A 25,830-nucleotide genomic window follows, 5' to 3' on the forward strand; every position below is an offset into this window, starting at 1 on the left:
GTCTGTGCGTGGTCTCGGAACACCAGTGTGGTGCTCTCCGCGGAGTCCAGTGAAAGCACAGGACCGTAGCGATTGGACCACACTAGTGGTCAATCTGCTTCGAGCTTCTACATCGAAATTCGAGCTATTTGTTTAGTACTGTTTTCATATGTACATGGACATGATCTGGTTCTCAGAACCCATGGAGCATTGTATTCTTTAAATACTCCCAATAAATATATCATATATTGAGGGGGGGGTCGGCCCGTTCCGGCCCCAGTGCTGGTGTCCATCTTTCCATTTCTGTTCATTTAAATTTCAAGTTGTTTTAAGTTGTCCATTTCATATTTGTGGTTTTAAAGTTGTGCTATTAAACGTGTAGGTGTCCAACTGAGTCTTTCCCACTTGACGGGATCGGTTTCAGTAAGTCCAATCTGACTGCCCACAAATCCTTCTCAGCAAAGAGGATCTATTCACACAGATCTGTGTCCTCAAGCAACACACTGTGCCTCCCTCTGATCAGCCAAGTTCACAAAGCAGGCCAGCCATGGGCATACATCTGGCATAACTCAAGAGCCTGATACATCTTCTCAGCTCAAACATACACATGCTGTTCAATCTCTGTCTTAATCCCTTGTCAATCTGCCATACTCCTCCTCTCACAAGGAGCCAGATAACACATACCTGTAGCACACATCAAGCAATAGAAAGAGAGATAGATGAACAGAGTCAAGGCTTACCAAGTTCAGCTCGTGAAACAACACTTGAGGAAACAACAGCACCAATCTGTGCCTGCAGGCACTTGAATCCACAATCCTGCTTCACACGTGTGCTTGCACTTGCCTGTATCTTCCTCCTGATGCTCACTCCTATGCTGTCCTTGAAAGTACAGATCTGAAAATCAGCACTGTACTTGATTGTACCGCCTCGGGATGCGTGCCAGGCGTTGTACTTGCATAAAACAGCCTGCTGTCCACTTCTGTACCAGCCTGAATCAGCCTGCACAGGTCTGTCCAGCACCCAGTAAAGCACCGCCTGCACCTGTATGAGCTGTATCTGACTGCCCGTACACTGTACGGCAGTCGTACAGTAAAGTATGGGCTGGAAAACAGACTGTCCAGCCTGTATAAGGCTTCTGCGCAGCCACCAGCAGCTGCTCTGTGCGCCGCCAGCAACAGAGGAGAGAGAGAGAGAGAGAGAGAGTGTCCTGCTCTGGCCGTACAGTGCTGTACGGCTGGTTCCACTCTGAAAAACAGCAGCCAAACTGTTCTACAGCAGTCGCCTCCTCCTCCTTAAGCTTTTCCACGCTTAGGATACAAGCGCATGAGGGCTTTCTCCACTTTTGCTACACGACTCCCCAAAAAGGGAGGAGAGAGAGTGAAGAGAGAGAAAACTTCCTTCCCAAGTTAATCCCTAGGGCCCCAACTTAATAAGTTCCCTAGGGCCACTAAGGCCTAGGGGCAACTTTAATAAACATTAAAAGTTAATGTTTTAATGTTCCCCCTTCACACCTAGGGTTGTCCACACATCTTTAAACACTGTCCGGGCACCCCCCATGTGAATCATAAAATATTCTGACCCTGCAACCACCATGCCCACACTTGTCCTGCTCCATTTTCACAGGGCCATGACATACCCCCCTCTTGAAAGATGGCAAGCGTCCTCGATTGCATTCTGGTGATGCATCAAAATATCCAAAGTGAAATATACAATATGGCAAGATCAGCGTCCCAATCTCTCTGAGCCATACACATGTATCAACATTCACTGCAAACCAATGGCATAGTAATAGTCCAAGTTGTATACCACTGTGAACCATACATATCCACAAAAATCTCCATGTGACTAGTACACATATATCATAGAAGTCCCATAAACAGATGTACTGTCAGCCTCAGTACCTTCGGATGAGATAAAATCTGCACCAAGCGACCTCTAGATGTCATCTGAGCCTGTCTGTATCAAGGGAGTGGAGGTGCTACCCCCCTCTTGAGCATCAGGTAATGCTCCAGACCCATGCTCTGCTGAACCTGAATGAGCCACAATAAGAGTCGGCTCTAACTCAAAGGCATCGAGATAAAGCTGCAAAACCTGAGGTGAATCTGTTAAGTCACCTTCCTCCATCCACTTCGCATCCATCGGTGAATAGTTCTGGAACTTCACAAGATAGCGACGGGAAACTTTACCTCGTACCTTCCTTTCTTTATGTGCCAGTATCTGCTCTGGAATCAGAACCTCATCAAGTTCCTCAACTTCCGGCTGAGCCTCATCTGATACATCCTCAGGCACATCCCCACGGAAAGGTCGAAGAAGACTCACGTGAAAAGCATTGTGAATCCTCCAGTGATCTGGTAACTTCAATCGATAGGTTACCTCACCAATCTTTTCCAAAACCTGAAAAGGCCCATAATATCGCATGCTCAATTTAGGGAATAAGCGCTCTTTACCCTTCATCTTCTTGAGTCTAGCCTTTTCAAAACGCAAAAGAATCCAATCACCCAATGCAAACTGTAAATCACGTCTGTGACGGTCTGCGGCTTTCTTTTGCTTCTGCTGAGTTTTCTGGAGGGCCAACTTAACTCTCCGATAAGCTTCATCCAAGCTCTCCACATACTGATCAGCCTCAAAGATCTTATCCTTTGTATGCAAAATGGGCGGAACCTTCTTTCCTCCTTCTACAATCTCAAAAGGCGCCTTGCCTGTCGAGCTATGTACAGTGTTGTTATATGCAAACTCCACTAAAGGAAGATACTTTTCCCATTGGTGCTTGTGCTCTGACACATAACACTTGAGAAGATCCAACACTGTAGAGTTAGCCTCTTCTGACTGACCATCTGTCTGTGGATGAAATGACGATGAAAACTTGAGAGTTGTACCCATGTTGTCAAACAACCCTCTCCAAAACAAACTCGTCATCCGTGGATCACGGTCACTAATGATAGACGTAGGCAAGCCATGATACTTGAAGATGTTCGCCATGAACAACTTCACCATATGATCCACTTTAATTGTCTTCCTCACGGGAATGAAATGAGCCTGCTTACTGAACCTGCATATGATAGTCCAGATCCCATCATTTCCCGTTTGTGTCCGTGGAAGATCAAATACAAAATCCATGGCAATGCTCTCCCAAGGTCTATCCGGAATAGGTAAAGGCTGTAATAACCCTGGTGTCTTCTGACGGTCAAACTTTACCTTCTGACATACGATGCATTGCCTCACAAAGGCATCAACATCTCTTCTCAAGGTTGGCCAATAAAAGAAAGTCTCCACTGCTTTGACCGTGGCGTCAATACCTCTATGACCTGCATACGGTGGAGCATGACTTTCAATCATAACCTTGAGTCGCAATGGCCTGGTAACACACAGTCTGCCATGCATCAATAAAAACCCATCTCTGAGAGTGTAATGCTCATGCCGCTGACCCTCAGACATCTGATCATACAATCTTTCAAAATCCTCATCATGGACATACTGCTCTTTCATTTCATCAAGCTCATGATGATAAGCAAGTGAAACTGCAGAGACCTGTGGCTTGCGTGACAAAGCATCTGCCACTACATTCTTTTTGCCTTCCACATGCACAATCTGGAAGTGAAACATTGACAAAAAGTTTGCCCAACGCATATGCTTCTCTGAAAGCTTAGTCTGCGTGAGGAAATATCGCAAGGTCTGATGATCTGTCTGCACAGTGAAATCAGCCCCAAGCAAGTAGTGTTTCCATGTAGAAAGAGCGTGAATTACAGCCAACATCTCTTTCTCATACACCTGTAAATGCTTCTCGGCATCTTGCAAAACTCTACTCTCGTAGGCTATCACATGTCCCTCTTGCATGAGAACTGCACCAATGCTACTTCCACATGCATCACACTGGACAACAAAAGCCTTTCGGAGGTCCGGTAACACCAATACTGGGTCCGAAGTAAGCTTTTCTTTGAGCTTTTTGAATGCTATAATTTCCCGATCAGCCCATCTAAACGGAGTTGCTTTCTTCGTCAAAGCATGAAGAGGCGAAGCAATTTCAGCAAAGTGCCGTATGTAACGCCTGTAATAGGAACACAATCCTAGAAAACTGCGTACATCATGCACGGTCCTCAAAGCTGGCCAATTAAGTATTGCTTCCACCTTTGCTGGATCCATACGGACTCCATGACCAGACACAATATGCCCCAAGAAATGTATATCCTGCAAGAAAAACTCACTCTTCTTGCCATTAACCACCAATCTATGGTTTCTGAGTTCTGCAAACACAATGGCCAAATGCCTTCTATGCTCTTCCTCATTTTGTGAATGCACAATCATATCATCAAAGAATGTGCCCACAAACTCTCTATGAGGCCTGAAAATCCTGTCCATCATTCTATTAAATGTGGCAGGCGCATTCGTTAAACCAAAGGGCATAACCAAGAACTCATACAACCCAAAGGTGGTTCGGAATGCTGTCTTATGCACATCCTCGGGTCTAATGCGTATCTGATGATACCCGCTTTTCAAGTCAATACGACTAAAAACTGTGGAGCCCTGTAAGCGGTCCAAGATGTCATCGATCCTCGGTATGGGGAATCGATTCTTGATGGTATTCTTATTCAGCGCCCTGTAATCAATACACATGCGCCAAGAACCATCCTTCTTCTGCACTAAGAGCACAGGTGAGCAAAAGGGTGATGAGCTAGGCTGTATCAACCCCTTATTCAATAGCTCCTGCACCTGACTCATAATCTCTTCCTGTTGGGCTGCACTAACACGATACGGCGGTCTATTCGGTGGAGTACTACCAGGAATCAGATCTATGGCATGATCTTCTGGCCTCTCAGGAGGTAATTCTCCTGGCAATGACTCGGAAAAACAGTCTTGAAACCCACTTAAGAAATCAGCCCTGTCTTTATCTAGCATTGACAAATTAGACTTAGACTCATCATCCTGTGCATCCTTTACATAAATCAAGTACGCGGAAAGATGCTTTTTCATTACTGATGAAATCGCCGAAGCGGATACAATAGGAACAGATTCCCCTTTGAGTTTTACATCCAATACATGCTCTTTCCCTCTATGAGTCAGAGTAATTTTCCTATTGTAAGTATCCACCACCGCATGTACCCTGTGGCACCATGGCATCCCCAACAAAACATCACAGCCATCCAAAGGCATGATGAAGAACTCCTCGCTGTCCACATAACCCTGCAAATGAAGCCGAAGCTTCCCAATGATAGGAGTAACGGGTTCTGCATACCCTGGACAAGCCATATTTGCCTCATGTAACGGCCCCATCTCCTCTGCGCGAATCCCCAATCGGCCAGCCAAATCTGGTGAAATGAAGTTGGCTCTAGCACCTGTGTCAAAGAAGATCAAAGCATTCTGATCTCTCACTTTGCCCCATGCTCTGCACAACTCTGTAGCTTCACCACTTAGCTGCTCCCCCACAAGATCAGGAACTAAGCCTGCAGAAGGCTTTGGTTTCTTTGGCTTGGGCTCTCCTTTATTGTCAGGGTCCTTCTTGGACGTTCTTTTGGGACAATTGAATGACATATGCCCCTCTTCAGTACAGTAAAAACACTTTTGAGCATCTCTCAAAGCCTGTCTTTCCTCAGAAGTCCTTTTGGGCATTGGCAACTTCTTATACTTTGTCTCTGTAGACCCTTTAGCATCACGAGAAGCATGCCCAAATTTTTCAGCTTTCTTGCCCAATTTCTTACTGCCTTTAAACCCAGATGAACCACCTGTGAGTAACGCATTAGCTGTCATAGCATTTTCAATCATCTGTGACATGTTCGTTACTCTTGTCTTTATACAGTAATCTCGTACCTCCTTGGGCAGCCCACAACAATACTTCTCAACCTGCTCAGATAATGGCACGGCACGATAAGAAGTCACTGGGAGTAGAGCTTCCCAAAACTTCTTGTTATACTCCTCCAAACTATCACACTTTGAAGCATCCAGCTTGTGCCATGCGGTCATAACATCCACCTCAAATGTAGATGTGAGCCATACGGAAGAGAAAACCTGTTTGAATTGGACCCATGTGGTGGGTGCTATGCCCTGCAAAAGAAGAGTAGACCACCACTGCAAAGCATTGCCCTTGAGAAAAGTGGCAGCTTTCCTCACCTTTGAGGACTCTGTATAATTCCCACCAGAAAAAGCAGCATCAAACTGCTGTAAAAAGGTAAGTGCCTTCAATTTATCCTTGGCCCCACTGAAAGTGTCAAACTTCACTGCAGCTCCCCCTTCCTTGTAATCCTTCGCCTTTCCCATAGGCGTTAGATTATCATATGGAAGTGGTTTCGTGAGATTGCTGCCCCCAACATTCATACCCATCATTGGGTCAACATTTCCCATTCCAACACCAGGCATACCATACATCCCAGCCATGTTTCCAAACATTCCATGCTGCATACCTGGCTGCATGCCACCAAACATATTGCCTTGCATCCCAGGTTGCATGCCTGTAAACACATTTCCTTGCATACCGGACTGCATACCACCATACATATTCCCCTGCATGCCAGGCTGAAAATTGGCTCCAAAAGGCCCATACATACCCATGCCTCCCTGAGGATAACCCCCAGTCATGGATTGGAACACTGAGCCACCACCAAAGTACCCTGGATGCATGTTCTGCTGAGGAATAGGTGGCTGTCCATAGAAGGAACTCTGTGGGTTAGCACCAAAAGCATGCTGCATGTTCGGAAACTGGGCAGGAGATGGATCCTGTGGAGTGGTACCACTATGACCATGAGAAAGATTCTTCGAACGAACCTTCTTCTTCTTTTTCTGGGGCTCTGTGCGGGGCTCTGTGCGAGATCTCATAAATTCAGCAAATCTCTCGCTCTGTGTGAGCTGCATAAAAGTATCCATAACACCAGCCAAGCGATCTTTGAACCGAGCATCATCATCCTCTTTACTATGCACATCTTCTGGCTGTGTTACATCCTCATAAGGCTCAACATCTGCAGCCTGTTCTCCTGCAAAAATATCCTCAGATACATCTCTTTCAGGAGAAGACTCTTGCTCTTCTTCTTCTTGATAGAAATACTCTTCCTCTGTATCAGACATGATTGCTGAATTTTCAGCGATGGCTTTCTCCAAAACAACCACGAGCTCACCCCCTTCAGAAAGTTGATGATTGGTCCCGGCAACGGAACCTTGAAACCGGCCTCTGATAGAAAACCAGAGTGCGGTAGGAGCAATCACCCGTCCACTTGTAGTCTAGATGAGAAACAAAATACAGATTGGAGCTAGAGTGCCCAAATCTGAATACACAGCGACACCTGTTGGCCCCAAAGCTTGGCGCCCCTTGCGGTATTTCTTTATTCAATTAAAATAATATGTCTGGCTGAGTACAACACAAAGACCAGCCAAGAGTTTACACCTGTAAGTCCAATCTGACTGCCCACAAATCCTTCTCAGCACAGAGGATCTATTCACACAGATCTGTGTCCTCAAGCAACACACTGTGCCTCCCTCTGATCAGCCAAGTTCACAAAGCAGGCCAGCCATGGGCATACATCTGGCATAACTCAAGAGCCTGATACATCTTCTCAGCTCAAACATACACATGCTGTTCAATCTCTGTCTTAATCCCTTGTCAATCTGCCATACTCCTCCTCTCACAAGGAGCCAGATAACACATACCTGTAGCACACATCAAGCAATAGAAAGAGAGATAGATGAACAGAGTCAAGGCTTACCAAGTTCAGCTCGTGAAACAACACTTGAGGAAACAACAGCACCAATCTGTGCCTGCAGGCACTTGAATCCACAATCCTGCTTCACACGTGTGCTTGCACTTGCCTGTATCTTCCTCCTGATGCTCACTCCTATGCTGTCCTTGAAAGTACAGATCTGAAAATCAGCACTGTACTTGATTGTACCGCCTCGGGATGCGTGCCAGGCGTTGTACTTGCATAAAACAGCCTGCTGTCCACTTCTGTACCAGCCTGAATCAGCCTGCACAGGTCTGTCCAGCACCCAGTAAAGCACCGCCTGCACCTGTATGAGCTGTATCTGACTGCCCGTACACTGTACGGCAGTCGTACAGTAAAGTATGGGCTGGAAAACAGACTGTCCAGCCTGTATAAGGCTTCTGCGCAGCCACCAGCAGCTGCTCTGTGCGCCGCCAGCAACAGAGGAGAGAGAGAGAGAGAGAGAGAGAGAGTGTCCTACTCTGGCCGTACAGTGCTGTACGGCTGGTTCCACTCTGAAAAACAGCAGCCAAACTGTTCTACAGCAGTCGCCTCCTCCTCCTTAAGCTTTTCCACGCTTAGGATACAAGCGCATGAGGGCTTTCTCCACTTTTGCTACACGACTCCCCAAAAAGGGAGGAGAGAGAGTGAAGAGAGAGAAAACTTCCTTCCCAAGTTAATCCCTAGGGCCCCAACTTAATAAGTTCCCTAGGGCCACTAAGGCCTAGGGGCAACTTTAATAAACATTAAAAGTTAATGTTTTAATGTTCCCCCTTCACACCTAGGGTTGTCCACACATCTTTAAACACTGTCCGGGCACCCCCCATGTGAATCATAAAATATTCTGACCCTGCAACCACCATGCCCACACTTGTCCTGCTCCATTTTCACAGGGCCATGACAGCATGCCTAAATCTATTGTGGGGGATAGAGATCCTAGAACCACAAGCTTATTTTGGCGCGCATTGTTTGACAATATGGGTACAAAGCTGAACTTCTCATCAGCTTACCATCCATTGCTATTGGGTTCTTTGATACACAGGTACAACATTGTGTGTAGGCATAATGGCAAATCAACAGCAGAGTGATGTATTCACGTATTTGTCTAAAGAAGACAAATTGGACGGCACGAACTACTCCTTGTGGAGTTTTATGCTGAAAAATGTGCTTGTGGCAAAAGGTCTTTGGGATTTTGTTAGTGGTGATGAACCACGTCCAGGCCCGTTGGCTCCAGAGACTCCTCCCCAAGGGGGTGCTCGTGGACGAGGACAACAGGTACAGGCTCCAGGGCAGCCATTGCCTGTTCAAAGAACAAATGCTCAAAAGACATGGGATGCCAGGGATGCACAAGCTTTGTCACTCATTGCATTGTCAGTACAAAGGTCCATTATACCTCATATTCGTTCAGCTGGCTCTTCACAGAATGCATGGGTGACTTTGGAGCAGATGTATGCTGCTCGTAATGAGGCAAGGATCTCATTTTTGAAAAGAGAGCTGGAAAATCAGAAAATGAATGAAGGAGATGATATGTCTAGCCACTTAAACAAGCTGCAGGATTTGAGAGAGCAACTCATCAATGTGGATGAGATTATTCCTGAGACACAGCTTGTGTCCACCATCTTGCACTCTTTGCCAAGATCTTACTTGGCTTTTCATACCTCTTTGAACCTCAGCATGAGGAATGCTGTTGAACCCCTCAAGTATCAGGAACTTGTTGCTCTCTTACTACAAGAGGAGCAAATGAGGAAGAATATAAATATGAACACAAATGCTGAACAAGCATTTACTACAGGTCAAAAGGGGAGAGGAAAAACTCAGCCAAAGAGTTCAAATCAAAATTCAAGTGATGGTGGTTCTTCACAGGATACCAAGAAAGGTGATGGACAGCCCAAGAAGAAGGGCAAATGTCATTACTGTAAGAAGCCACGTCACTACATCACTGAATGTAGGAAGAGGATTGCCAAAGAGAAGGCAAAGGAAGCTGGGATGTCTGCTAATGATGCTTCTAAAGCTCCTCCAGAGACTGCTTCTTTTGTTGAGGACAGGGATTACTGTTTTTATACATGCAGCTATGATGCCTCTTGGTCTTCACAGGCACTCAGTATGACAGAGCATGCATGTACTTGGTATTTTGATAATGGTGCCTCAAAGCATATCACATCTCGCAGGGATTTGTTTAGTCATGTTGGCCCTGCCCCTGTTGGCAAAACTGTTCAGTGTGCCAACAATGCTTCATATCCAGTTCGTGGCATTGGGGAGATTCAGCTCACAGCCATTGATGGCTCCATTCTCCACCTTACAGATGCCTTATATGTACCAGGGATAATGAAGAATTTGTTGTCCATTTCTTCTTTAGCACATTGAGGTATGCAAGTCCACTTTGATGATGATAAATGCATGGTCAGAGACAAAGCTAATGCCTTGACCTTGATGCTTACTGGTACATTATGTCATGGACTTTATCAGTTGGATGCATTTCAGCCAGTGGATCAGTCTGCTTATAATGCATTCACTCTTACTCCAGCTATGGTTGATGCGGAGTTATGGCATGCTCGCATGGGGCATGTAAATTTTGGTAGTCTTATGCTTATGCAGCGACATAACATGTTTACAGATCTACCTCTCATGGAGAAGCCTCCAGATCATATTTGTGAAGGATGTATTTTGGGAAAAATGCATAGGTTTTCCTTCCCACGTGATCAGGCTCTAAGAGCAACTACAAAGTTGCAGCTTATACACAGTGATCTATGTGGTCCCATGCAGACGAAGTCATTAGGTGATTGCTTCTATTTGTCAACATTTATTGATGACTTCTCTCGTATATGCTGGGTCTATCCTTTGACACAGAAATCACAGGTATATGATGCATTTTTGGCCTTTGTAGCACTTGTTGAGACAGAGTCAGGATGCAAGGTCAAGACTCTCCGTTCTGACCGAGGGGGGGAATATATGTCACATATGCTGAATTCCTTTCTTGGGAGTAGAGGTATAAAACATCAGTATACTACTCCTTACACTCCACAGCAGAATGGGGTTGCAGAAAGGAAGAATCGGTCACTCATGGAGATGGCCAGATGTATGCTAAACAAAGGCAAAAAGGCTACCACATATCTTTTGGGTGGAAGCTGTCATGTGTGCTTGTCATATTTTGAATCGATGTCCCACAAAGGCATTGGTATCCATTACTCCTTTTGAGGCTTGGCATGGCTACAAGCCTTCTGTATCGCATTTTCGTATCTTTGGGTGTCTTGCATATGCACACATACCCAAAGAGTTGAGGAGGAAGCTGGATGATAAAGCCACAAAATGCATTTTTGTTGGGTATAGCCGTGAGAGCAAGGGCTGCCGGTTATATGACCCACTATCCAAGAAGATATTCACTAGTCGGGATGGATTTTTGATGAAAAATCAGAAATATCCATGGCTGGTTATGAGGCAAATCAGGCTGAAAATGATGTGTTTGAAGGTCCACTACCTATGGAGTTTCATTCCACAGTTGGTGATCCAACTCATGAGGGTACAGGACAGCCAGAAAATGATGTAGGTGGTGCAGAAATTCAGCAGCAAAATGAGCCAGAAGCTGAACCAAATATGGGGCAGCAGGCACCACAGGTCAGACACATACCTAGATGGTATTTGAGGACATTACAGGACAGCCATTTAGAGGGTCCTCTTGCTGGTCGTACTCGTAGGGAGACACGGACCAATGAGCATGCACACATCATGGATTTGAATCTGGTTATGGCAGCCAGTTTACAGGATGATGATGAGCCTGATTCATTTGTGGATGCACGAGATAATGTGCATTGGAACAAAGCCATGCAGGATGAGCTTGATTCTATTAAAAGGAATCAAACATGGGATTTGGTTGATCTGCCCAAAGGCAAGAAAGCAATTGGTACTAAATGGATCTATAAGTTGAAAAGACATGCAGATGGATCCATTGACAGGTACAAAGCCCGTCTAGTTGCAAAGGGCTATGCACAGAAGAAGGGCATTGATTATGAGAAGACATTTGCTCCTACATCCCGTATGTCGACACTTAGGTGTGTCATTGCATTGGCTGCACATCGTGGTTGGGTTGTTCACCAGTTGGACATAAAGACTGCATTCCTACATGGGGACCTCGAGGAGGAAGTTTATGTATTTCAGCCCATGGGTTTTGCAGAACATGGTCATGAGGGGAAAGTATGCAGGCTGAAAAAGGCCTTGTATGGTTTGAAACAAGCTCCACGAGCTTGGTATGCAAAAATAGATGCTTTCCTACTCACTCAGGGATTTGTGAACACTCCATCAGAAGCCACTCTGTATGTAAAGAAAGAAGAGACAGATCTGCTGGTCATAAGTCTGTTTGTGGATGATCTCTTGCTCATGGGATCAAATGATGACAAAATTGCAGCTTTTAAAGAGATACTGCAACAGACATTTGACATGTCTGACTTGGGGCTTGTACATTACTATTTGGGCATACAGTTTGTGCAGGATAACAGAGGCATTGGGTTGTTGCAATCACGGTATGTTGCTAAACTTCTGGAGAAGTTTAAATTTCAGGATTGCAAGCCTATTAGTACTCCTATGGAGCCTGGGATGAAACTGTCACTACAAGATGACAGTATTTCCTTTGATGCCGCTACATATGCTCAGGCTGTTGGGTGCCTTATTTACTTGTGTAATACAAGGCCAGATATTCAGTATGCAGTCTCTCAGTTGAGCAGATTCATGCACAGCCCGCGGTTGTCACATTGGCAAGCTGTGAAGCGTGTATTCCGTTATTTGCAGGGTACCTTGTCTCTTGGATTGCTTTATCCTGTGAGGGGTGACATGCAGTTATACGCTTACAGTGATTCAGATTGGGCTGGTGATTTTGATACCAGACATTCCACTAGTGGAAATTGTTTCTTTCTTGGCTCTTCATGCATTTCTTGGCTAAGCAAGAAACAGACCACAGTGGCCACTTCGTCTTGTGAGGCAGAGTACAGAGCAGCCTACACTACTACTGTTGAGTGTGTTTGGCTGCGTCGTCTCATGACTCATATGGATATTTCAGTGGAGGAGCCTACACCTATCTATACTGATAGTCAGAGTGCCATTGCGGTGGCCTGGAATCCTGTGTTTCATGCTCGCACGAAACACATTGAGATTCACTATCATTTTGTTCGGGAGAGACTCCAGGCAGGAGATATCAGTCTGATCTACTGTCCTACAGATCAGAATGTGGCAGACATCTTCACCAAGGCATTACCACGTCCAAAATTTGAAGCATTCCGCAGTGCTTTGAATTTGTTTCCTTTTGGTGGATGATGTACAGTGATCACATATCACTCCGGGGGGGTTTGTTGGGTTTTATGCTGTGTATGCACCCAGAGGAGTGCTAGTGATCATCAGTAGATTATTGGGGCACTTTTTACTTCAGTTAGTGGAGGTTTTTTCCCCAGTTTAGCTTAGTTTCACTTATATTCAGTTTATAGGTGTTTTGGTCCACCCGGCACATTTTATGGCCGGACATGTGAACACATCTCTTTAGGTCACTATTATGTGGCTATTGTACTTCACTTTAGGTCACTATTATGTGGCTATTGTACTTCACTTTTTCATCAAGCATAATACACTGAGTCGTGTTCTCTCTCTCTTAGCCTCCACACCTGTTTGCAGCTTCTCCAAACCCTAACCCTAACACCCCTTCTGCCTTCAAATTCAAACAAGGTGATTGGGTCTTGCTGAAATTTGAAAAGGCACGCCTTCGGAAGAGGCCAGGGAAAGAGGGAAAGTACCCTAAGCTTTCCAACAGGTACTATGGACCTTTTCAGATCTTGGAGAAGATCAATGATGTTGCATTTCGGCTTGTACTCCCAGATCATTGGAACATGCATAATGCTTTTCATGTGAGCCTATTGAGGCCTTATGTGGGACCGACACCGTTTGAGCCGGTTTTGGAAGACCCACCCGAGGTGGATGAGCTGGAAGAGATTCTTCAACCTGAACAGATTGTTTTTCACAAGGAACGAAAGCTTACGGGAGGCAAACTTGTTCGTAGGTACCTTGTGAAGTTCAAGAATTATTCAGCTTTGGATGCGAAATGGATGGATGAGGCCTACTTCGAGGATTATCCAGATCTTTTGAAGGCCTATCTGGAGGCTTTTCAATTGCGGTCAACTGATTAGAAGCCGGGGGGATGTCACAAACCCCTATATTCTAGGGACATGCGGATGCGTGTCAGGCCTAGAAACATGCGGATGCATGTATGTATTATACCTGGGCATGTGTATGGATCATATGAGTAGATGCATATGAGTCCAAGGACATGGCAGGACATTTGTGGACTTTCGGGCAGTGCCCGTGTGGATTCTGGCCATGCACACATGGTGTGTTATGATGGCAGGCGGAATATTTTCAAGTACAAGAATGATGATAGGTGGTTCTCCAAGTTTACATGTGCACAATGCATAAATGATGCATGCCATAACTTTATTTTACTTTGTGTGACATTGTCTTGCTGCCTGGACAATGCTTGTTATTTTGGCTTGTGAAGTCCGAGGGACCGGGGACGCCCACGCACCTTGTGGACACGTGTGTGCACTCCTGTTTGGGCCTAAAACTGTGGACTTATGGGTTTTGCAAGTGGTAAGTGCATCCACACTCAATTTACAGCTTACTTCATTTACTACTAAGGTTTATTGGTTTGCAGGTCCATACTCATTAATAAGTGGCCGGACAACTTATAATGCGCTCGCATTTGGTTGGACCAAAATTAATGAAGTCCGGACAGCTTATGGCCATTTCCCATTTGGTTGGACCTAAACTTTTACAAACAGGACAAATGGAGCACTATGGGTTGGACACCTACCTGGACACCTTATGGGGACACATGTCAGCCAGTATGTGTACCCACCAAGCCCCTTAGGTAGCACTGGAAAAAGGCGCCTCCCTCAAGAGGCCTTTTGGGCTGTTTTATTCATTATTCAACACATTGGAGAGCTGGTTGGAGCTTTGGGAGTTGCTACAGGGCTGGTTGCTTGCTTCCCGGACTCACACAAGCTTGGATAACGATCCCCACACTCTTCTAAAGGGCTGGTTGGTAAATTTCAGACCTGCACTTTCTGGTTATTGCGAGTTTTGGGCTGGTTACAGGTGTCCAAAGTCAACTTGGACAGTACAGGACGGCTCTCGGGACCTCCACAGGGCTGTAGGACCCTTTACAGGTGGAATTCTCGCGATAGAAAGTTGCTGTTTTGGACTGGTTATTGCACAAAACAGACCGGACAGCAATGGAATATGTGAGCATGGATGTGTCTCAAGGATTCCTGGTATAACACGTGCTTAGGGCAAGCATTGGGGACACTTGCTCGCGGAGAATACAGGTTTCTGGATCAGTTTCTCGCGTGGAAACAGGGCCTAAAGATCCATTTACATCTTGTGTAGGGCGGAGTACCTGTGAGGATAGTGATACTCTTGTGTAGGGCGGATGTACCTGTGAAGAGGCTTGTGCAGGGCGGATGTACCTGTGTGTAGGGCGGATGTACCTACAGATTCTCTTGTTTGAAATGTATTCATTCATGATGTATTTGGAAGAATCAAGTGTAGGCTGGTGGTGAATCCCAGGCACCCGTAATCTTGTACTTTGCAGACTCTTTTGGTAAAATAACCTAAAAGGGGGGGGGGTCAGCCTATCATCGGCCCCTTTATGTGGTGTACTGTCATTTTCAGCTTTGTGGTTGTAATGCTCAAGTGTTAAGTGCTCAGAATCTTGTTCACATTTATACGATTCCAATACACGCGTCCGCCTCCCGTTACATTGGTATCAGAGCTGTGTCTTTCCCCTCATTGGAAAACGGTCTGAGGCTTGGAATCATAACTGGTGACCTGATTTGAGTGTCATGGACAGCCACATTTCTGACAGTGTGGAGAACACACAGGACCGTGAATTTCATGGTACAAGGGATGCAAAAGATGCTGCAGGCAATGATGTCTATGGAGATGCAGGTACTCATGACACTATGCATTCTGATTTGGAATCTTTGAGGCGTCAAGTGCGACGCTATAGGGCTGAAACCGAAGAGCTTAGGTCATTGAAAAATGACCCGGATGTACAAAGGGTGTTGGCTGCGAAGGCAAAAGCTTCGGTCCATGAAGTCACTTTTGAAGCAACTGCAAAGGAAATGGATGTTGAGAAACCCCGAGAGCTTGCACTTGCATACCTAATGGTTAAGGGTGATGTATACACTGAAGCAGATGGTAGTTTGGCTTTCAAGAAGCCACCCCTCATGGCTGCCCGTGGTGGTGCACATGATGCACAACAAGCAGAAAGAGCACAGCAAGTGCCAAATGCTGAAAGGACAAGAGTCCCTGGTGCTAGGCTTGATGCAGGTCAAGAGAAGAGTAAGGATGAGGGATCCTCTACTCATTCCCGCTTTGCTCCAAGAAGACATATCCGTTCTCGTGTTGAGCTTTCCACTCATTCGGAGAGTGTGGCTCAAGAAAGAACGAAGAGGGATCGTGAATCTTTATCACGGCATCATCATCATGCAGATGAACAGGATGTACATAGGGATGCATATAGAAGGAAGAAGCCTCGAGAGTTCAAGTCCGCCGGTGACAAGGATGTAAAATTTGAAAACTTTCAGGGACGGATGGACTCTACCAAAGCACTTGCTTTCATTAGACAGTTTGAGATAGCTTTTTGCAATGAAGACTTTTCGGAAAAGTCTATGCTCAGGCATGTGGGAATGCATATCAAGGATACAGCAAGTGATTGGTGGCTTGCAAAAATACTTGATGGAAGTGCTGCCCCAACTTGGTCTTCTTTCAAAATTCAGTTTTATGATCAATTCTTACCACCAAACTTTGCAAAGGATGTACATAAGGAGTGGGATTGGCTGTCCCAAGATGAGGGAGAGTCCGTTGCTTCATACATAGCAAAGTTTTGGAATGTGATGCATGTGGGGACTGCATAGGGGCTGTTTTGAACCAAGAAGGACATGCCATTGCCTATGAGAGCAGACGCTTGCAACATGCAGAGCTTCACTTACAGGTTTATGAGAAGGAGTTGTTGGCTGTAATTCATTCCCTTACTATTTGGAAACACTATCTTTTAGGGGCTGATTTTATGGTCAAAACTGATCATCAAAGTTTGAGATACTTTTTGACTCAAAGTAAGCTCTCAGAGAAGCATATGAGATGGGCAAATTTCCTCTCAATGTTTCATTTTCAGATTTTACACACTCCAGGGAAAAAGAATGTGGTGGCAGATGCCTTATCTAGACGACCACAGGTTCATGTTATTACAGTTGCATACCATGAGGACTTATCGGATATGAGTAATACTTATCATCTGGATGAGGATTTTGCACATGTATGGGCTGAATTACAAGAGGGTATTGCTGTCCCATCTTATGTCATAAGAGATGGATATCTCATGATGCAAAATCGTGTGTGGGTGGTAAAGAACCTTCGCCATAAGGTTATGGATGAGTGCCATGCTCCTCCATATGCAGGTCATAGAGGCATTTTGGCCACAACACAAGCTTTGGAGAGGTATTTCTTTTGGCCAGATATTCGCAAGGATATTGAAGCATATGTACGTGAATGTATGGTATGTCAAAAGGTCAAGTTTGATCGACATAAAACACCTCGATTGCTTCAGCCTTTGCCTATACCAAATGAACCATGGGAAAGCATTGCTATGGATTTCATTATGGATTTGCCAAGGACGCCACAGGGAAATGATGCTATTTGGACCATCATTGACAGGTTTAGCAAGCAGGCACATTTCATTCCCGTGCGCAAGACAATAAAGCCAGATCATATGGCTAGGATGTTTTTGGCACAGATATTCAAACACCATGGCATGCCTAAATCTATTGTGGGGGATAGAGATCCTAGAACCACAAGCTTATTTTGGCGCGCATTGTTTGACAATATGGGTACAAAGCTGAACTTCTCATTAGCTTACCATCCATTGCTATTGGGTTCTTTGATACACAGGTACAACATTGTGCGTAGGCATAATGGCAAATCAACAGCAGAGTGATGTATTCACGTATTTGTCTAAAGAAGACAAATTGGACAGCACGAACTACTCCTTGTGGAGTTTTATGCTGAAAAATGTGCTTGTGGCAAAAGGTCTTTGGGATTTTGTTAGTGGTGATGAACCACGTCCAGGCCCGTTGGCTCCAGGGGGTGCTCGTGGACGAGGACAACAGGTACAGGCTCCAGGGCAGCCATTGCCTGTTCAAAGAACAAATGCTCAAAAGACATGGGATGCCAGGGATGCACAAGCTTTGTCACTCAGTGCATTGTCAGTACAGAGGTCCATTATACCTCATATTCGTTCAGCTGGCTCTTCACAGAATGCATGGGTGACTTTGGAGCAGATGTATGCTGCTCGTAATGAGGCAAGGATCTCATTTTTGAAAAGAGAGCTGGAAAATCAGAAAATGAATGAAGGAGATGATATGTCTAGCCACTTAAACAAGCTGCAGGATTTGAGAGAGCAACTCATCAATGTGGATGAGATTATTCCTGAGACACAGCTTGTGTCCACCATCTTGCACTCTTTGCCAAGATCTTACTTGGCTTTTCATACCTCTTTGAACCTCAGCATGAGGAATGCTGTTGAACCCCTCAAGTATCAGGAACTTGTTGCTCTCTTACTACAAGAGGAGCAAATGAGGAAGAATATAAATATGAACACAAATGCTGAACAAGCATTTACTACAGGTCAAAAGGGGAGAGGAAAAACTCAGCCAAAGAGTTCAAATCAAAATTCAGGTGATGGTGGTTCTTCACAGGATACCAAGAAAGGTGATGGACAGCCCAAGAAGAAGGGCCAATGTCATTACTGTAAGAAGCCAGGTCACTACATCACTGAATGTAGGAAGAGGATTGCCAAAGAGAAGGCAAAGGAAGCTGGGATGTCTGCTAATGATGCTTCTAAAGCTCCTCCAGAGACTGCTTCTTTTGTTGAGGACAGGGATTACTGTTTTTATACATGCAGCTATGATGCCTCTTGGTCTTCACAGGCACTCAGTATGACAGAGCATGCATGTACTTGGTATTTTGATAATGGTGCCTCAAAGCATATCACATCTCGCAGGGATTTGTTTAGTCATGTTGGCCCTGCCCCTGTTGGCAAAACTGTTCAGTGTGCCAATAATGCTTCATATCCAGTTCGTGGCATTGGGGAGATTCAGCTCACAGCCATTGATGGCTCCATTCTCCACCTTACAGATGCCTTATATGTACCAGGGATAATGAAGAATTTGTTGTCCATTTCTTCTTTAGCACATTGTGGTATGCAAGTCCACTTTGATGATAATAAATGCATGGTCAGAGACAAAGCTAATGCCTTGACCTTGATGCTTACTGGTACATTATGTCATGGACTTTATCAGTTGGATGCATTTCAGCTAATGGATCAGTCTGATTATAATGCATTCACTCTTACTCCGGCTATGGTTGATGCGGAGTTATGGCATGCTTGCATGGGGCATGTAAATTTTGGTAGTCTTATGCTTATGCAGCGACATAACATGTTTACAGATCTACCTCTCATGGAGAAGCCTCCAGATCATATTTGTGAAGGATGTATTTTGGGAAAAATGCATAGGTTTTCCTTCCCACGTGATCAGGCTCTAAGAGCAACTACAAAGTTGCAGCTTATACACAGTGATCTATGTGGTCCCATGCAGACGAAGTCATTAGGTGGTTGCTTCTATTTTGCAACATTTATTGATGACTTCTCTCGTATATGCTGGGTCTATCCTTTGACACAAAAATCCCAGGTATATGATGCATTTTTGGCCTTTGTAGCACTTGCTGAGACAGAGTCAGGATGCAAGGTCAAGACTCTCCGTTCTGACCGAGGGGGGAAATATATGTCACATATGCTGAATTCCTTTCTTGGGAGTAGAGGTATAAAACATCAGTATACTACTCCTTACACTCCACAGCAGAATGGGGTTGCAGAAAGGAAGAATCGGTCACTCATGGAGATGGCCAGATGTATGCTAAAGGCAAAAAGGCTACCACATATCTTTTGGGTGGAAGCTGTCATGTGTGCTTGTCATATTTTGAATCGATGTCCCACAAAGGCATTGGTATCCATTACTCCTTTTGAGGCTTGGCATGGCCGCAAGCCTTCTGTATCGCATTTTCGTATCTTTGGGTGTCTTGCATATGCACACATACCCAAAGAGTTGAGGAGGAAGCTGGATGATAAAGCCACAAAATGCATTTTTGTTGGGTATAGCCGTGAGAGCAAGGGCTACCGGTTATATGACCCACTATCCAGGAAGATATTCACTAGTCGGGATGTGATTTTTGATGAAAAATCAGAAATATCCATGGCTGGTTATGAGGCAAATCAGGCTGAAAATGATGTGTTTGAAGGTCTACTACCTATGGAGTTTCATTCCACAGTTGGTGATCCAACTCATGAGGGTACAGGACAGCCAGAAAATGATGTAGGTGGTGGAGAAATTCAGCAGCAAAATAAGCCAGAAGCTGAACCAAATATGGGGCAGCAGGCACCACAGGTCAGACACATACCTAGATGGTATTTGAGGACATTACAGGACAGCCATTTAGAGGGTCCTCTTGCTGGTCGTACTCGTAGGGAGACACGGACCAATGAGCATGCACACATCATGGATTTGAATCTGGTTATGGCAGCCAGTTTACAGGATGATGATGAGCCTGATTCATTTGTGGATGCACGAGATAATGTGCATTGGAACAAAGCCATGCAGTATGAGCTTGATTCTATTAAAAGGAATCAAACATGGGATTTGGTTGATCTGCCCAAAGGCAAGAAAGCAATTGGTACTAAATGGGTCTATAGGTTGAAAAGACATGCAGATGGATCCATTGACAGGTACAAAGCCCGTCTAGTTGCAAAGGGCTATGCACAGAAGAAGGGCATTGATTATGAGGAGACATTTGCTCCTACATCCCGTATGTCGACACTTAGGTGTGTCATTGCATTGGCTGCACATCGTGGTTGGGTTGTTCACCAGTTGGACATAAAGACTGCATTCCTACATGGGGACCTCGAGGAGGAAGTTTATGTATTTCAGCCCATGGGTTTTGTAGGACATGGTCATGAGGGGAAAGTATGCAGGCTGAAAAAGGCCTTGTATGGTTTGAAACAAGCTCCACGAGCTTGGTATGCAAAAATAGATGCTTTCCTACTCACTCAGGGATTTGTGAACACTCCATCAGAAGCCACTCTGTATGTAAAGAAAGAAGAGACAGATCTGCTGGTCATTAGTCTTTATGTGGATGATCTCTTGCTCATGGGATCAAATGATGACAAAATTGCAGCTTTTAAAGAGATACTGCAACAGACATTTGACATGTCTGACTTAGGGCTTGTACATTACTATTTGGGCATACAGTTTGTGCAGGATAACAGAGGCATTGGGTTGTTGCAATCACCGTATGTTGCTAAACTTCTGGAGAAGTTTAAATTTCAGGAGTGCAAGCCTAATAGTACTCCTATGGAGCCTGGGATGAAACTGTCACTACAAGATGACAGTATTTCCTTTGATGCCGCTACATATGCTCAGGCTGTTGGGTGCCTTATTTACTTGTGTAATACAAGGCCAGATATTCAGTATGCAGTCTCTCAGTTGAGCAGATTCATGCACAGCCCGTGGTTGTCACATTGGCAAGCTGTGAAGCGTGTATTCCGTTATTTGCAGGGTACCTTGTCTCTTGGATTGCTTTATCCTGAGGGGGGTGACATGCCGCTGCCCGGCTGTAATCCATACATAGCAGTGCTAACACCTGGCGGCAGCGGCAGCGGCAGCGGCAGCGGCAGCGGCAGCGGCAGCGGCGGTACCGGGCAGCGGCGGCGGCGAAAACCAAAAACTGGAGCAAGGAGGGCTGTTTGGTCGTATTGGTCTTGGAGCATAGCATGGAAGAGGCTGTCGGCTACCAGAATGGACTGACGACTACATGAAGGATGACGTCAGAGTTGTGACGGTGACGATTGCAGCCGCTCCAAAGGACAAGGCAATAGCGGCGACTAATGATCGAAGAAGACCACCAATCGGACAGCGTTTAAGGCAGTTATTGCCCGGTCGGGCAGCGCTGAAGTGTTTTATGGTTGTGGAACTGGCCGACCAGCAGTCGGCCAGTTGGCCAAGCCTTAGGGAGGTCCTATAAAAGGGACCATGTGCTCATTATTAGAACCATTCAATCCTCTAGGGATTGGGTCTTAGGGGTCCAAGTAGGGACCAGATTTAGGGTGTTCACCACCTTTTATGAAGGCAGCCTAGGACTGTAGCAAAGTACCCTTTTTGTACTATATGAAATATACTGAATTTTCCTACACATCTCTCTCTCTCTCTACTCTCTCTCTACTCTCTCTCTATATCTGCGTTTTGCATCAGATGGTTTCCAAGAGTATTTAGGACTGAAAGAAGACTCCCAGAGCTTCCACGCGTTACAGGTCCCTTAGGTTCTGTTTCAGTTGGCAAATCCTTTGAATGAACAATCGAGGACGATTGCTTTGTTTTAAGAGGGGGGTATGTTACAGGACTGAGTATTTTACCTCTTTTTCTTAAGCCTTGTGATTATGTTTAATCCTGTTTAGCATTCACTGATCATGTTTAATCCTGTATATTCATGTGTAAGTTTGTACACGTGTGTGGATGCAGATACATGTTTGGTGAGATACATGTTTGGTGTGTGTGTGTACATGTGTGCGTACTCATGTGTTTGTTCATGTGCATGTATATGTGTTTTTCTCTTACCTTGTTGCACGTGTAGCAGTTTCCTTCTCTCTCAAGGTGGCACTGCCACGTGGCACAGGCAGCTGACGTGGCACACCTAGCTGCTAGCACTGACGTGTGGCTGATTGCACAGGCGCTGACACGTGGCTGATGTAGGCACTATCGTGGCTTGGTTGCAAGCGCTGCCACTTGTCATGGGCGGCCTGTAGCAAAAAGCAGTCCTACAAGCGCACAAGCGAAGGAGAGAAGCGAAGGCTGGCTGCAGGTGCACATGGCGTCTGGCTGCCACATAGGCGGGCAGGCGTACAAGCGAAGGAGAGAAGCGAAGTGAAGGCGCCGGGCAGCAGCTAAACGCAAGGCGATGGGCAGCAAGGAAAAGCGCCGGGCAGCCCAAACGCATAAGAGAAAAGCAAAGCGTGGATTTTGAAAAACGCTAATCGATGTGAATTTTTTTATTATTACTTTTTTTAAGAGAGGAAAAGCTATTCGAAAGAGTTTTTTTTTTTGGAAAAGCACTTGTAGTAGGTTTTCTTCTAAGGGGGAAAAGCACAGCTTTTCACCCCTAAACTTGTATGAATAGGGGGCCAAGGCTCTTGTATCCCACTACACAAATTGGGTGAAAGCTTCAAGGAGATCTTCTCTACATGGAGCAAGAGGATTTCTTCTCGGGAATTGTGCAAGGGCTACGCCAACCTCGATTGATAAATAAATACCGTAGGGGCGCCATGCTTTGGGGCCAATTGGTCTTTTGTGCAGGAGCACTCTAGCTCCACTTATTCTTTTTCTTCTTCCAAGTTTATTATTCCAATTCTTAAAAAGATTTAAGTGTGATTAAGTGTGCTCACCGCCCGTCAAATTTCTGAAGGCCGGTTTCAAAATGTAACTGAACCGCTCATGGTAAGCCTTCATCTAGAGGGGAAGTCAAATCCAGTCCCTAATACACTGCAAAATCAGTTAGCATGAAAAACTAGATGCATGTGCCAATGAAATTCCAAAGTATCTGTTGCAATTAAGGCTGACAACCCAACATGTTGATCATGCTCTCGTTCATGCTGTCTGTCTGTCCATCCGGATTCCGTCCAAGCATGAAATTTCTAAGCTAAACTCAAACTTCCCTGGACAAAAGAAAAGAACCTTTTCAGAAAGACCCTATGGAATCTGATCTCTGTCAAATACAAATCCTCTTCCAAAAAGAATGCAAATCCTCTTCCAAAAAGAATGCAAAGGCTTGCCACCTAAGCATTTGCATGCAACTTGCACAAAATATACTTGTTCAACCTCAGGAGATGCAATCATGCTGAAACCCCATCACCTGACATGTAGTCGGCAACTACAAAATACAATGGATGAAGCTTGTCCACTCATCTCATCACATATGGCTTTATTGCATGCAACTTGCACAAAATATACTTGTTCAACCTCAGGAGATGCAATCATGCTGAAACCCCATCACCTGACATGTAGTCGGCAACTACAAAATACAATGGATGAAGCTTGTCCACTCATCTCATCACATATGGCTTTATCTTCAAAAAAACTTATCACAAAATGAAGAACTCAGACCGGAGATCACTCCCAGGCACAAAACCAAGTGGCAGCAGAGTCGTAGATGAATTTATGTTGCGTAAACATCAATGGACTGGTCACGGGCGCTGCACACGGCACAAACAGGTACTATGGCCACCCAGAACAGCCTTGAATCAACTCGACCAGCCCCCAGAAGGAGTCAACCAGCTCAAAACAGGCTGGCCAACAGCATGGGCTGATCAGGGGGAGCACAAGGAGGCGGTACAGAACAGCCCCCTCGAAGGAGTCGACCAGCTCAAAACAGGCTGGCCAACAGCATGGGCTGATCAGGGGCAGCACAAGGAGGCAGTACAGCAGCCGTACAGCCACCGTACATTGCCTTCTTTCTTAGCCTAGCTGTCCATTCAACTAAGGGTTTCAACTTCTTATGTTGTTTCCTGTCAAGGGGCAGCCCAGTCTTCCCCTTGGCACAACAAGCAGCCCCGTACAATATTCTACAGCCCATAACCTGTAATCTGTACATCTCCAGCAATCCGTGCCTTCCCTGCAGTCCATACCTTTTATGCATTCTGTACATCTTCTGCAGCCCGTACATCTCTTGCTGTAGCTTCCATACAGTGCTGCCCACTGCACTTTTCTGCAATCTGTACTCACTGTACCTTCCATACAGTATTACCTATTGTGCCTTCAGTACCCTTACCTGCTGCAGAGCCTGCTGACGCCATCAGTACAGAACTGTACCATCCTTTTGGTCATCAGAACCTGCTGCACCGTAACTTTAATCTATCTTTTTTTTTAAACTCAGCCCAGATTCAACAAAGACAAAAAAAAACATAGGATTTTTCTAAAAATAAATGGTAGGTCTAATGAGAGAACCTTCAAATTCAGCTTTTAGCCTTTTCTTTTTTGCAAAAACTGGAATGCAACAACTAAGGCCTTCCTCTTCCTTTTGCAAGAGGCAAGCCAAAATCAGAAATTTGACCATATATCTGAGACTATTCAGAATTATTATACAAGATAATGGAAAAGACCCCCCCCCCCCCCCCCCCCCCCCCCCCAAAAAAAAAAAAAAAAAAAAGCAAGGACAAAGACCTACCTCGTTGCATGTTGTACGATCGAGATTGCTGGTAAGCGCAAGGAAACAGCAGCTCCGTTGGTGTGTCCTTGTGTAAAGGGTCTGCTGGCTGGGACCGCCACGATCCCAAAGGCCAGGAGCACCAGCAGGGTGAGCGACAAGGCTAACATAAGAAATAAGGCCAGCGTCCATGGCGACGGCGATGATGAACTCTTCTGACTACGGACGCCTCTCGCCATCCTCTCTGTCTTAACACAAAATCGTTGCTTAACCCCAACAAGTACACTATATCTATGTATTAGTATTACCATAATTAATATTATTGGCCTTCCCAGGTCGGTCGTATGTACTATTATTAATTAATATTTGCAATCACGTCATTGGCCTATTTTGGATTGAATATTATATATAATATTATATATATAAAATATTATATTTTAGGTCCATGGTGTCATCTTTGAAGTTTTTTTAAATGTGAAAGTAAAACCACGCGGAAAAAAGTGCTTCTTTGATGTTGTTAGAATTTTGGCCATCCAAGTAACTAGAATAATTGGACAATTATGCCTGTCGTTTCTCATGTACATTCAAAATGTAAAGTACGAGGGATAATTATATGACATGGCTGAAATTATGCCTGTCATTTCTCGAATAGGGACCTGTTTTATGACGGGTACCTATTCATTCTTTTTAATAATTAATTCGACGGCCTCTAACGTATACGATATACACCTCTAAGGTATACCTCAGATCCTCCCCCACCTCTCCTCGACCCTGTGTGCAGCCGCCTCCTCCCATCTCCCTCCCCTATCGAAACCCCTCCTCCCACCTCATTCAC

General features: G+C 45.1%; 1 protein-coding gene across 5 annotated transcripts in view; it reads right to left on the reverse strand.

Moving 5' to 3' along the window:
• The window catches only part of LOC147642359 (putative prolyl 4-hydroxylase 3), a 44,353-nt gene extending 19,069 nt beyond the window's left edge, over positions 1-25,284 (reverse strand). For all 5 annotated transcript variants that reach the window (XR_015267017.1, XR_015267016.1, XR_015267015.1 and 2 more), the window contains exon 1: positions 25,017-25,284. Coding sequence is in view for 2 of the 5 variants with exons in the window: in XM_086805638.1 (XP_086661764.1) it covers positions 25,017-25,234 (218 nt within the window). In the remaining 3 variants the exon portion in view is untranslated. The remainder of the gene's footprint in view (positions 1-25,016) is intronic.
• Between the last annotated feature and the right edge of the window lie 546 nt (positions 25,285-25,830).

This window comes from Cibotium barometz, chromosome 1 (genome assembly GCF_041138505.1).
Source record: "Cibotium barometz isolate CiBa-2024 chromosome 1, ASM4113850v1, whole genome shotgun sequence".
Lineage (NCBI taxonomy): Eukaryota > Viridiplantae > Streptophyta > Polypodiopsida > Cyatheales > Cibotiaceae > Cibotium > Cibotium barometz.